The sequence below is a fragment of the Trichechus manatus genome, unplaced genomic scaffold (assembly GCF_000243295.1).
Source record: "Trichechus manatus latirostris isolate Lorelei unplaced genomic scaffold, TriManLat1.0 scaffold00052, whole genome shotgun sequence".
NCBI lineage: Eukaryota > Metazoa > Chordata > Mammalia > Sirenia > Trichechidae > Trichechus > Trichechus manatus.
The window spans coordinates 13,625,558-13,638,357 of record NW_004443988.1 but is presented as its reverse complement, the minus strand read 5'-3'; the positions used below and the strand labels follow the sequence as shown (position 1 = coordinate 13,638,357).

The following is a 12,800-nucleotide window of genomic DNA, read 5'->3' as shown; positions in this document are numbered from 1 at the left end:
CTACCAAGGTCAGAAATGCTGTACCTCAAGCCAAAAGATCTCCCCTGGGCTTGTTTGTTTTGACTTGAAACCACAAATTTGTCTTGTCTAAGCGTCCAATCACATTATAAAACAAAGCACAGGGTTCTACAGTGCAGCATCCTCCGAAGCAACAGGAGTCGTAGATGAAACTTTTAGGGGATTTTCTAACTTTTCTGCCCCTTTGATTTCCACAGGACTTTAAATTGCTTCCCCTGAGCTCAAAGAAGGCGAGATGATTTTGGAACTGCTGAACCCAATGCGCTATAACATCACTGGTATGGTGCCTGAGGTCATGCCTGTTGCCACCATGCCAATCCTGCTGCTCACTGGCTTTCTTCTCCTGGTCTGGAATCATGAGGGCACATCCTCAATCCCAGGTAAACAAGTCTTTGATTTCTGTATCTAAGGAGATTGTTTACTTGGGCTTTTGGTCAGTGGCGGTAAAGAAAATTGTGCACAAAGGCAAAGACAAAGACGCAGCCTGGGGACATCTGTGAAGATCACCCCGTGTCAGCAAATTAGGACCTAGGTAAAAACATCTTTTATACTAATTATCTGCATATTTCAAATGAAAATCTATTTTTTAAATATCTTAGATAATGGCTTCCAGTCTGCACTTTGCATTGGTAAAGTATCCTTTAAGACAAGCTCGAGATGGGGTGGAGCAAGGTAAAACTAAATTCTAGGTAGTTTTTCTTTTTTTAATAATTCCAGTTTTGCTCTGAAGGTGAAAATGTCTCTAGAATGCCTTCTATACTCTTCTTCTCCCTACTCCTTTGTGTCACCCTTGCCCTCTCCCTTCTTTGTATGTACCTCTTTTCTTTGTTCCATTCTTCATTTTCTTTTATTCCTTTGGGGTTTAGGGATGGTGGTGCTGCCGTAAGGGTTGGATGGGCCGAGGGTGGCAGGACAAAATGGGGACCACTAGCGTTCCCTTTAAACATCAAACCCTGAAAGAATCTTCAACAAAGTCTGTAGGTCAATCAAGAGTACAGCATTATATAATTATCCAGATAATTTAAATAGAAAACCCTACCACTCTACCACTAATGCTCGAATCGTCAAATAATTACCTCTGTTTCTTTAGTTTTCAGTGAAAACTCCTCATGGCAAGGTATCAGTCCCAACTCCTACAAAATATCTGGTATGGCTTTATTTTGAGAGAATAGTTATTGCACAATTTTAAGTGTGATTGTCCTCGTCACAGTGTGCTGGGAGTGTGAGGAATTGGTACAAAATGCCCTATGTCTGGATTCTTTTTTAAAATTTCCCCAGTAATTGCCTGTCTCTCTTTCTGATTCAACCTGGTATTTTAGGTTACATTAATACCCAATTTAATACAGAACATTTAGTTAGTTTTGTTCTCAATTATACCCTCTTTGTCTCCCCAAGAAGTAAACACTTTCCTGGATTTTGTGCCAAGCACTTTCTTGCTGTTTTAGAGTTTTGCCACCTAATTTTGCATCCCCAAACAATATAGTTTAATTTTGCCTGGTTTTAAACATTTTATCAATCAAATCATTGATTATCTCTCTTGCTGCTTTTGTTTAATATTGCGTTGGTAGGATGTGTCCATGTTGTGGCATGCTGCTACGGTTTGTTCATTGTCATTGCCATGTTGTAATCAATTATATCAACATCTCTTGTTTTTTTTTTTTTTTTTTTTTGCCAGTCGTATTGTTTATGGGCATTTGGGTTGCCTCCAGTTTGAAGCCTCTGTGAACAGTGCTGCTATGAACATTTGTGTGCATGTATATCCCTTGATGCTCAAGTGCAAGGGGTTCTCTAGGGCATATACCTAGGAATGGGATGCAACAACTTCTTGATTATGACTGCTGGTGTGAGGTCTCAGCTGTTGGCTTCAAGGAGGGGTCTCTGCACAAAAATACAGTATTTACTTTTTCTCTTGGGGTGTGAAGAGGCTCCCACAATCCCTGCATGCCTAGATAAGCATTCCCCTAGTTAAGCAGAGCATGGTTTAGTGTGGATGCAACCAGAATACTTCGCTAATATTCTACCAAACTTTCTCCCTTCCTACAGCATTCTTCTCAGCCAGGGTATAAGATACACATGTAAATGAGAAGATCACATTGTGTTATATTTATTTTGTAATTTTTTTTTCACTTACTCTCCATCTCTTCTGCCCCGGGACTCTAATGGGGGCCAAGTTATACTTACCATACCATCTCCAGTCCCTAATTAGGGGTTAGTGTCTATACCTGATAGGGTCTCAGTAAGTGTTGGATTAATTAAGTTGACATACAATTGGTCACTAAGACCCAAAACTCTTACTCTCTTCTGGCTAGAACTGTCAGGTTCTCAAACTCAGCCCAGAGTTCATAGCAATCACTCTCTTTCAGTAGCTAAAGCTCTCTACTGCCATATTTTAAATTTGATGGTAGTTCTCATATATTCAGACTTTCTACATGGCACCAGAATTTTAGATAAAAGATGAAGTACAGCCTTTCATTTGTATGTCTTTGTTTCTCATAGAACTGGCATATTAAGTAGGTAAATATTTATTGAATAAGTGTATTTCTAAATAGCCATCAATTTAAAAAATACATTCAGGAAACGTTTATTGAACATCTGCAATGTACCAAGCTGTAAATATCCAGCAAAGTATTTTGTTATTATGAGCATTTTGGTTGATTAGAGGTTGGCATATATGATGACAATTTAAGGAAATACCGGTATATTCAACCAAATGTACTTGTTTACATCTTTTTAAGAACTTAATGAAATTATGTCAGTATAAAGTCAGTCATCTACTTTGAAATATAGTATTATCATAAGATTGATAACTCTTTGGTGATGTTTTGGTTGTATAGATATTAACAAAAACCTCCTCTTTAAAGAAAAATAAATAAATAAAGCTGACAGTCTCAGTCTCGACCACACTAACTCAGTTACTGCAAAGTTAAAAATGAAACCTTATCTGCTGAATTTGGGACTAAACGTCCAGTTTAGATGATTCGGGACTGTCTAGATTACAGTGCAGCCCTCCCATGGAGTGAGAGTGCTGGCTCACAGAGCTGGGCATGTTTTGGCTTCACAACAATTTCACTGACACCATGGAATCAGAGGACAAAGATTTAGAAGCTACTTCACAATAAAATTTCTAAAATCATTCCAAAAAATTTGTAATCGAACTTTTCACCACCATCAGTAAAATGAAGCTACCAGGTTTGTTCTCTGCTGTCAAAGCAGAACCACATGCCCCTGTGGCTCCTGGGCTCCTATTGGTGACAATGCTGCCATCATCTAGAAAGCATTCGGCCACTGCTCCTGAGTAAACGCAGAGCACTACACCTAAACTCTAGTTGACCAGCTTCATTGCTAATTGCTCAGTTCTTAGCTTTATTTGGCCTCCTAAGATTTAACTGAAGATTCCTTTCTCAAACTGGGTCCCTTTGGAGGGAGAAGAGAAATGGATGTTCTTTGTTTGGACATTATCTTTGCAGTTCTTATTTCTTTCAGTTAAAAGGAGTACACCAAAACTACCATCCAGTTCTAACCCAACTATTCTGTCAAAATCAAACGTTTTCAGGCAAAACCAAGCAGCCAAGCAGATCTGTCAGCTTGTTACTTGTCATGGTTTCCATGCTTGTTACCAGACTGATGATTGACTTGTATCTGAAACTCACTGGCACGATTTAGCATGGCAAGAAATTAGCAGACATATCTCAGTTCACTCAGACTGAGACAACTGAGACCAAATTGAACCAGTGTGCTGTGAGAACTAAGCTGTTTTTTATTCATTGAGGGGTGAAGAGCCTCATGCTAAGCTTACTTTATTGCTATTATTGTTACTTTAAGAATTCACAACTATACATCAAAAGATGTAAAAGAACACTTAAATATAAAAGAACAAAGACAACAGCAACCAAAAGCAGTTTCCGTTTTTTAAGGTTGCTAAGATGCTGATGGTAATATGATGGTTTTCCCAGGTCCCGGCTATTGTATGGGCATTGGCCCCCTCATTTCACATGGCAGATTCCTGTGGATGGGGATTGGCAGTGCCTGCAACTACTACAACAAGATGTATGGAGAGTTCATGAGAGTCTGGATATGTGGAGAGGAGACACTCATCATTAGCAAGTGAGTCTGTTAATAACATGAGACTTAAAATTGTAAATTGAGGTTGGGCTTTTTTCTATTTAAAAAAAAAAAAACAACTTATTTCAATATCCTGATGTAGTTTCTAAGGCTATGTTTTTACCACTGAAATGAAGGTGAGCAACTTCTGAGTAAAAATCTAACACTGTAGACAAAAGAGTAAATTAGGCTTTGCTTGAAGCCAGAGCCACATGAGTAAAGAACTCTGGAAAGCTGAGAAATAGCAGTCTCTCTGGGCAGTGAATGTGGAGACTTAAGAGTCCAGAGAACTTGGTTTTGACAAAAATATACTTGAGGGAGAGGCATCATCATTTCTGGTTTCCTAAGATTTTGGTCTTATCTTTACAAATAAACATTAAAAAAGAAAAAGAAAAAAAAAGCTGAGACAAAGAAATCTGAGTGTATCCAGTCGCTAATGTATCTCTGATGCCAGGCTGCTGAGCACCTCTGGACAGGCACACACTGCATTCCTTCCAGAACATGTGCAGTGTGCCCAATGAGGGATCTCAGAGAACAAAATCGCCTCCTAAAAAAAATGATCTTCCCCCTCTCTGCATTGTTCGTATTTCCCTGATAATTTAGCAGATTGAATTCAGTCTAGGGCTAACCTAATATGCATTATCAGACTGTGAAGAACTGGCTTTGTGAAAAACTAGTTTTCTTATTTATTGGTCATAGAAAAAGGAGAATTTCAAAGAGAGAGTATGTCACTAGACTTTCAGCTATCTTTACTAGACTTTTAGCAAAGCTACCTGCCAACACTCTTATTAAGGAATTTTTATATTTATTACCCCGACTCAGCTTTATCCACAAACTAAGACTGATTTATTAGAATTATTCATTCAGATACACAGATTATTGCTCAGACTTAAGTGAAACACTTCTGGAAACTACATTAATTTCACCAGACCAACATTGTACATGTCATTCCATAAATTACAGTGATATCCTCAGAGCTTAGCTCTTTTAACCAAGGGGGCAAGGGAGAAAAATTTATTATACATCCAAATATTTCACACTGTCCAGGAATTTTGTTTTGGAGCTACCACAAACTTGATTATTGCCTGGGTTCTTTCTGTTTCAGTGGTGGGGCGCCACTTGTAAGAGTAGCTGCTACGGCAGCCCATGTTTATACAGTTAAGCATGACTGTGGCTTTGGGTTGATGTGTGGCTTCGTTAGGTGTCACTGTGAAACACTAATGCAGTGGTTCTCAATGTGTGGGCCCTGAACCAGCAGCATCAGCACCTTCTGAGAACGTGTTAGAAGTGCACGTTCTTGGGCCCCGCTCTGATGAACTAACTCTCTGGGGTAGGACTCAGCAGTCTGTGCTGTGACGAGCGCTCCAGGTGGTTCTCATACCCGCTCAAGTCTGAGAACCACTGCTCTAATCACTAAGCCATAATTACTCTTTGGTTTTACTTTTTCTGGTGTGTTGAGCACTGGTCAGCCAAATTTAAGTGAATTTGATATGATCTTGATGTATTCTCACTGAAAACATCAATACTTCAGTCACCTTTGCAAGTGGCTATGGTCTCAAAAATGTCCTGGAACTGATGGCGTTTGCGCTGGGGAGATTAGGACATTCCCTCCTGCCTTTTCATCCCCCAGCATAGCAAGTTGCCGTATAGTCTTCCTCCATTCAGCATCTGCTTCCCTGTCACCTGTTACTGTCAGCAGATAGGTGTGCTGACCCTCAGGATATTTATCCAAAAGTACATCTACCTGCTGCTCAGGATCTACAGCAGTAATTCTCACCCTGGCTTCACATCAGAGTTACCTGGGGACCTTTTAAGCCCTCAGTGCCCAACCTGCACCCTTAGACAATTAGCTCAGAATCTCAGAATCTCTAGTGCTGGGAGCCAGGCATCCGTAATGTTTAAAGCTCCCCAGGGGATCCCATTGTGCAGTGGCTTGAGAACCTCTGGTCTAGAGAGAGAGGAGCAGGTAAGAGGACTCCAGGGCAGGAGGGCCTTTCCCTGGGTTTAGGAGAAGCCGCTAAGCATGATTGGAATGGTTTTGTCTTATTATCTTACTCCCAAGTCTAGATAAGGTGGTCCTATCCCCATTGTCATTGAGTTGATTCTGACTTATAGCGACCTTATAGTACAGAGTAGAACTGCCTCATGGCATTTCCAAGGCTGTAATCTTTACAGAAGCAGACAGCCACATCTTTCTCCCATGGACACGACAGGTGGGTTCGAACTGCCAACCTTTGCGTTAGAGCCGAGCACTTTAACCGCTGCACCACCAGGGTTCCTGATAAGGTGGTGGTAGGTATAAAACTACATTGTAGTGAAGAAGGAATGGATTTGGGAAAGGACCAGACTATCAGAGCAGAAATCGCTCCTTAGGACAGCACCAGATGAATTCTCTGGATCCCAAAGAGGGATTTTCAAGGAATTTAAGACAATTCCTCAAGTACAATCCCTGTTACCGTGAAGGGTAGCTTCTAATCACTTTGCTTGCCTTAATTAGGACAGTGATCTTTCCCACCTCGACCAAGTTAGGCACTGATTCAGGCTGGGGGTATGGAGGCAGCCCGTGCGGCCCCCTCAGCTTGCTCAGCTCCTTTCTTGTGTCCTGACAGGCTTTTCTCTTGTCAGAGTCTTTGTGTTCTCCTTAAGTGCCTCAGAGCTGCTCAATTTTGTTGTTAAAGGCTGGTCCCCGAGGTAATAGGACATGTTTTTCCCAATCTCCTTTCCTTGCCGGCTCTTCAAGTTCCTTCCAGAACTCCCTGTACCTCTTGAAAAGACCCTATTGGACCTCAGAAAGCTTTTATTTTTATTTGAATAGTTTGAAAGATTTTTTTTTTCTTTTGAAAAGTTTGAGGTCTGTAGTCATTACAGCTGCACAGAGATTATAGTCTAACTTTCCAGGACCTTTTCAACCAGTATGGTCTCGAAATGGTTGGGGCTGCAGAGCTTCTGTGGAAGACGTCAAGCATGAGAACTGCAGGGATGCTGCATAGCAACTCAGGGATGTAGCCGTTAGCAGGATGAGCTGGGCAACTCCAGAGAACCTGAGGCAGGCAGGTTCTGAATGGACTGAAATGCCGACTTTGGGGTACAGTCCATCTGGTCATTTGTAGATGAGCATGCACAATTCCCTCATGCAAATACACGGTTGAACCCATGCCTGAGCTCCCTCTAAACCAATGAGTGTCTACACATGCTGTATATGGGACTGCATGTCATGTGTGTATATACTAGTATGTGTCATAAATACAAGAAAAAGAATTTGAGTAGCATCCATAAAGGGGAATTAGCAGTTAACATACTAATTAGGGTAGTATTTGCATGCCTGTTAGCAATTAACATACTAATTAGGGTTATGTTTGCACATCTGTTTTAATCATGTGTTAAGTTATGGGGGTTCATTCATCCATTCTTTCAACATACATTTATTGAGAATTTACTATATACTAAGCTCTGGATGGAAACCCTGGTGGCATAGTGGTTAAGAGCTACAGCTGCTAACCAAAAGGCTGGCAGTTCTAATCCACCAGGTGCTCCTTGGAAACTCTATGGGGCAGTTCTACTCTGTCCTATAGGGTTGCTATGAGTCGGAATTGGTTTTGGTGTTTTTAAGCACTGGATGATCCTAATTTATAATAGTCATTATTGGCTCTCCATTCATTCATTAAATAAGTATTTATTGAAGATTTACAGGTACCAGATATTGTTCTAGGCTCTGGGAACACAGCAATAAACAAATCAGCCAAAGATCCCTACCCTTGTGGAGCAATACATTGCTAACATGCTAACAATAAATAAGTAAAATATATGGTACATCAGCAGGGTGACCAGCTGTCTCAGTTTGGGTGGGACTTGGGAGTTTCTTAGGATGTGGGGCTTTCAGTGCTAAAACTAGGACAGTCCTTGGCAAAGGAGCATGGTTGGCCATGCTTTCATCAGATGGATATTTGCTATACAGAAAACTAAAGTAGGGAAGGAGGGTGAGGAGGGCCAGTTGCAGAGATAGGGGTACAGTTTTAAATAGATAATTGAGGCAGACCTCATTGAGAAGGTGGCATTTGAATAAAGACCTGAAGGAAGTAAGAGAGTGAGCCATGCAAAGATCTGGAGGAAAAGCATTCTGTACAGAAGGAACAGAAAGTGCAAAGGCCCTGAGGTAGGAGGCTGCCTGGAATGTAATGGACACCAGTGTGGCTAAGTAGAAGAACAGTGGAGAGAATAGTCAGAGAGGCAATAGGGTACCTGATCATATTGGGTCTTGCAGGCCATCCTGACAAGCTGACTTTTACCTTGCATGAGATGTGAAGCCATTGAAAAGTTCCAAGCAGAGTAGTGACATATCTGACTAACTTATGTTTCAGCAGCATCATTCTGGCTGCTGTCTTGAGAACAAGTTGTAAGGAGACAAGAGAGAGGCAGAGGGTCCAGTTAGAAAGTTACTGCAATAATCCAGGGAACAGATGATGGTGACTTGTATAGTAAGAGTAGTAGAGGTGATAAGTGATGAGGTGAAATTTTGGACATATTTTTAATACAAAGCCAACAGGACTTACTGAAAGATTGGATGTTGGGTTTGAGAGAAAGAGAAGAGTCAAATTGACGTCACAATTTTTCCCTTGAACACCTAGAGGAATGAGGTATCATTCCCTGAGATAGGTGGAGCAGGTTTGAATGGGGAGAAATCAGGATTCCACTTGACACATGTTAGGCAAAAGCCTGACCAGGGTAGAAAATAAGGGCACAAGAATCAGAGGCAGCAGGTGTAGACAACTCTTCCAAGGAGCTTGCTCTAAAGGAGGCAGAGAAATGGGACAGTGGATGGAGAAGGATGAGGGGTCGAAGTGTGTTTATTAAGGAAGGAGAAACGACAGCATGTTTGTGATGATGGAAAGTATCAACTATGGAGGAAGGTGGCTGGTGGAGGAGAAAGAAGGGGATGTGCTAGGTGACAGGTAAAAGCTCACCCACAGTAACAGGAGTGAAAGTTGAATATACAGGCATAGATGCTCGTGGTTAGACTTTGCGGAGGTTCTCTTCTAGATGTTTCTGTTTTCTCTGAAAAATAGGAAATAAAGTCTTTAACTGAGACTGAGGGGGGAAGAAGTAAAAAACATTTGAGGAGTCTGGGTATAACAGTCCTCTAGAAGAGTGAGCGAGTGAATGGGCCAGGGAAATACAGTAGAATTGCCAACTGGGCTAACGGCCCACTTGAATTGAAACTGAGACCAGCCAGCTTACGTGCGCGTGCGCAGGTGAGTGTGTGTGTGCATGTGTGTGTGAGCACCTGTGTGTTCATGTGTGGTTTTTCTCCCCAGCCCCGTATAGCTACCAGGGCAAGCACAGAGTCAGCTAAGACTCGGATTTAACCGAGGTTGAGCTTTTGAGCATGCATGGATGGGAGTGTTATGATTACAAAATAAAATCTTCTTTCCAACTTTCTATTAAGAAAACTTTCAAATGAACAGAAAAGTTGAAACAACAATTCTCCCACTTTTTTCCCCATGAAATTGGCCTTTTGAAGAGACTGGATTAGTTGTCTCCCAGGAGGTCCCACATTCTGAATTTCTTCAAACTGTTTCATCTTGGTATCATTTAACATATTTCTCTGTTCTTGTAAACTGAAAATTAGCTCTAAAAGCTAGATTAGATTCAGATTAAACATTTTTGTAATAATACTTCACTGGTGGTTCTAGACGCTTCATATTGCATCACCTCAGGAGACAAGCACCAGGTGGTCTTACTTGGTTAGAGAGGCTACAGTCAGATCTCTCTGTTATAAAGATTTTTTTCTCTTGCAGTGAGGCTGGAATTTAAGCTGGGTAAGTGAGGATATTAGAGGGGTAAAGGACAGTGAGAACGAGATAGAATTGGCAGAGCATAAGCCTCAGGCAAAGAACAGATCTACCCAAGGCAGGTGTTTTTCAGTATTTGGTGCCATTATTCCATTAATTGCATGCTACGTATTTCTACCACACGTCACTCTTGTACCCAGCCACAGATGTGTGAGTCGTTTAAACTCAGAACTGGAGGGTACCTTTCTCCTTACCGCCTAAGAGTTTACTTCTTGGCTACTTTTAATTTTTAATAGAAAATAGGTTTGCCATCTTTGGAAATGTTTTTTGGCTTTGGTCATGTGTAAGGAAAGAATAATGACCCCAGTGACCAAACAACATGCACTACCCACTGTTGCTTCTGAGCCTGGGACTCACTTGGTCTCTACCCAGTGATGAGAAATCCTCACTCTCCTGAGCAGTCAGTCTGACATTTCCCTCAAGCAGTGTTACAGGCCTGTCCATGCAGCAGGAGGGAGCGCCCCTCTGTGATCCTGAGTGCCAGCAGGGGTTCCGGGCTGAGTCCCCAGTGCTTCACCAGCCTTCTCTTCTTCACTTTTCAATTTACTCTGGTGAGATAAATCCAACCTAGTTTTGTTTAATCACCTTGTTTTAAATTGGTCTTCTGTGGCCAGTGATGTTTTGCTTATTACTGTGTGTATTACTTCTGCTTTGCCTGCTTTGTTCCTTGCCTGGGCTGAGCCTCTGATTCAAAATAACTGAAATGTTTGCGCCCCCTAATGGACATTGATTTTAAAAGCTCTTTATTGACTAAGGAATATTTGTTAGTTGCCATCAAGTCGATTCTGACTTAAGGCAACCCCAACTGTCTAGAGTGGAATTGCTCCATAGAGTTTTCAAGGTTGTTATCTTTCAGAAGCAGATCTCCAAGCCTGTCTTCAGAGACACCTCTGGTGGTGGTGGCGGTGGGGAGATGAGCTGCCAACCTTTCGGCTAGGAGTCCAGCGCGCTTAACCATTTGCACCACCCACAGACTCCTTAGTTGGGTTTATTTTGTTTGGAGTTTCTTTTTTTTTATTGGTTAGCAATTCCCTAAAAGAAATGAACAGGGCAAATATTTAATGTAGTGGACAAAAGCTCTAGAGGTCAAAGCAAAAATATCAGTTGTGTTCTGGTTGTCCTCCAGGTGTTTAAAAATTTTAGATAACAAGTTTGTGAACAAAAATTATATAAATTACTTATTCCCTGCTTTAATTATAGAATGAGGTGGGAAAGGTCAGAAAAGCTAGTGTTTTCAAATCTATTAATAAGAATTTCAGTCTTTCCTATATTGTTGTTAGGTGCCACTGGGTTGGTTCTGACCCATAGTGACACTATGTACAACAAAAGGAAACACTGCCTGGTCCTGTGCCACCCTCACAATCATTGTTATGCTTGAGCCCATTGTTGCAGCCACTGTGTCAATCCATCCCGTGGAGGGTCTTCCTCTTTTTCACTGACCCTCTACTTTACCAAGCATGATGTCCTTCTCCAGGGACTGATCCCTCCTGATAACAGGTCCAAAGTATGTGAGACATAGTCTTGCCATCCTCACTTCTAAGGAGCATTCTGGCTGTGCTTCCTTCAAAACAGATTTGTTCGTTGTTTTGGTAGTCCATGGTATATTCAATATTCTTCACCAACACTACAGTTCAAAAGTGTGAATTCTTCTTTGGTCTTCCTTATTCATTATCCAGCTTTCACATACATATGAGGCGATTGAAAACACCATGTGCTTGGGTCAGGCGCACCTTAGTCCTTCCTATAGCATGATTTTTCTCTATAGGACAAAATTTTGAGCTATTTGTCAGTCAAATTAATTCCCTGGAATACAAATCAAAGCATCTGGATTTTTGTTTTTGTTGCTATGAAGAGGAAAACTTGTCCAAAACTCGAGATCATTTGATGAATATTGCCTGGAATCAAATCAAGAGAACATTTGACTTAATATATAGTGCTTTGATTTGAAAATAGGATTTTTTTTCCTGAAATAAATATTATGCAAATGATTTATATAATAATAATAATTCTGCTTTTATTTATTGGCACTGCCATTATTTCAGGGGCTTGCTTTTTTAAAGTGTAAGTAGGATTATGGACTACATCATGAATGTGAGGGTTTGGCTAATCCTTAGCCCACAGTGTAATCCACTCAGCCAGAGCAAAGCTCTTTTGGCCCAGTGTCTCCTATGGAAATCTATTTTGGCAGGCATCAACTGAACAGCCTCACTAAGGCAAAGCCATCCTTTTAGAAGCCAACTGTCCACTTTGAGAGGACAGAGCAAGTGTTATGGCCCCATTTGAGAACCACTCTAGCCCCATTTGAGAACCAGTGTAATACAGGAGCCACTCTCCATCTTGAGGGCTATGTGTTCTGGGGAAAACAAACAAACAAACACCCATTGTAGGAGAACTTTCCGTTGAAAACAAGATTTCAGTGAAAAAGATGGGAGGGAGAATAAAAGTTGCAGTGAATATATAAAAACTTGCATAAATATTAAGTTCATCAAGATAAAAACATAACAGCAACATCTGAAATAAAGATAACACCAATGACATTTTATACATCTTGAAGTCCAATCATTCAAAGACTACAATATTGGCAGTCATGAAAACAATGGACATGCAAGCACCCATATGTCCTCTTTCTTATCCTTTCCATGCTCAGGTGATAACACCATCCTCATCTGCCTCGAACACCCTCCGTCCTCTTTACCGTGGAGAAGGTTAGCTGCTTAGCTTATGAACTCCTGAAATATTTCCAGTTTCCTGACCCTAAATCTTTGTGGCAAGGAGCCCTGGTGGCACAACAGTTAAATGCTTGGCTGATAAACAAGGTGTTGGAAGTTTGAA

At 41.1% G+C, this 12,800-nt stretch overlaps 1 protein-coding gene across 1 annotated transcript in view; it reads left to right on the top strand.

Annotated features, from left to right (window-relative positions):
• Positions 1-215: 215 nt before the first annotated feature.
• LOC101350058 (aromatase) overlaps positions 216-12,800 on the top strand; it is a 36,587-nt gene continuing 24,002 nt past the window's right edge. The window contains exons 1-2 of the mRNA XM_004377661.1: positions 216-398; positions 3,972-4,122. Coding sequence (XP_004377718.1) covers positions 254-398; positions 3,972-4,122 — 296 coding nt within the window. The 5' untranslated portion in view covers positions 216-253. The remainder of the gene's footprint in view (positions 399-3,971; positions 4,123-12,800) is intronic.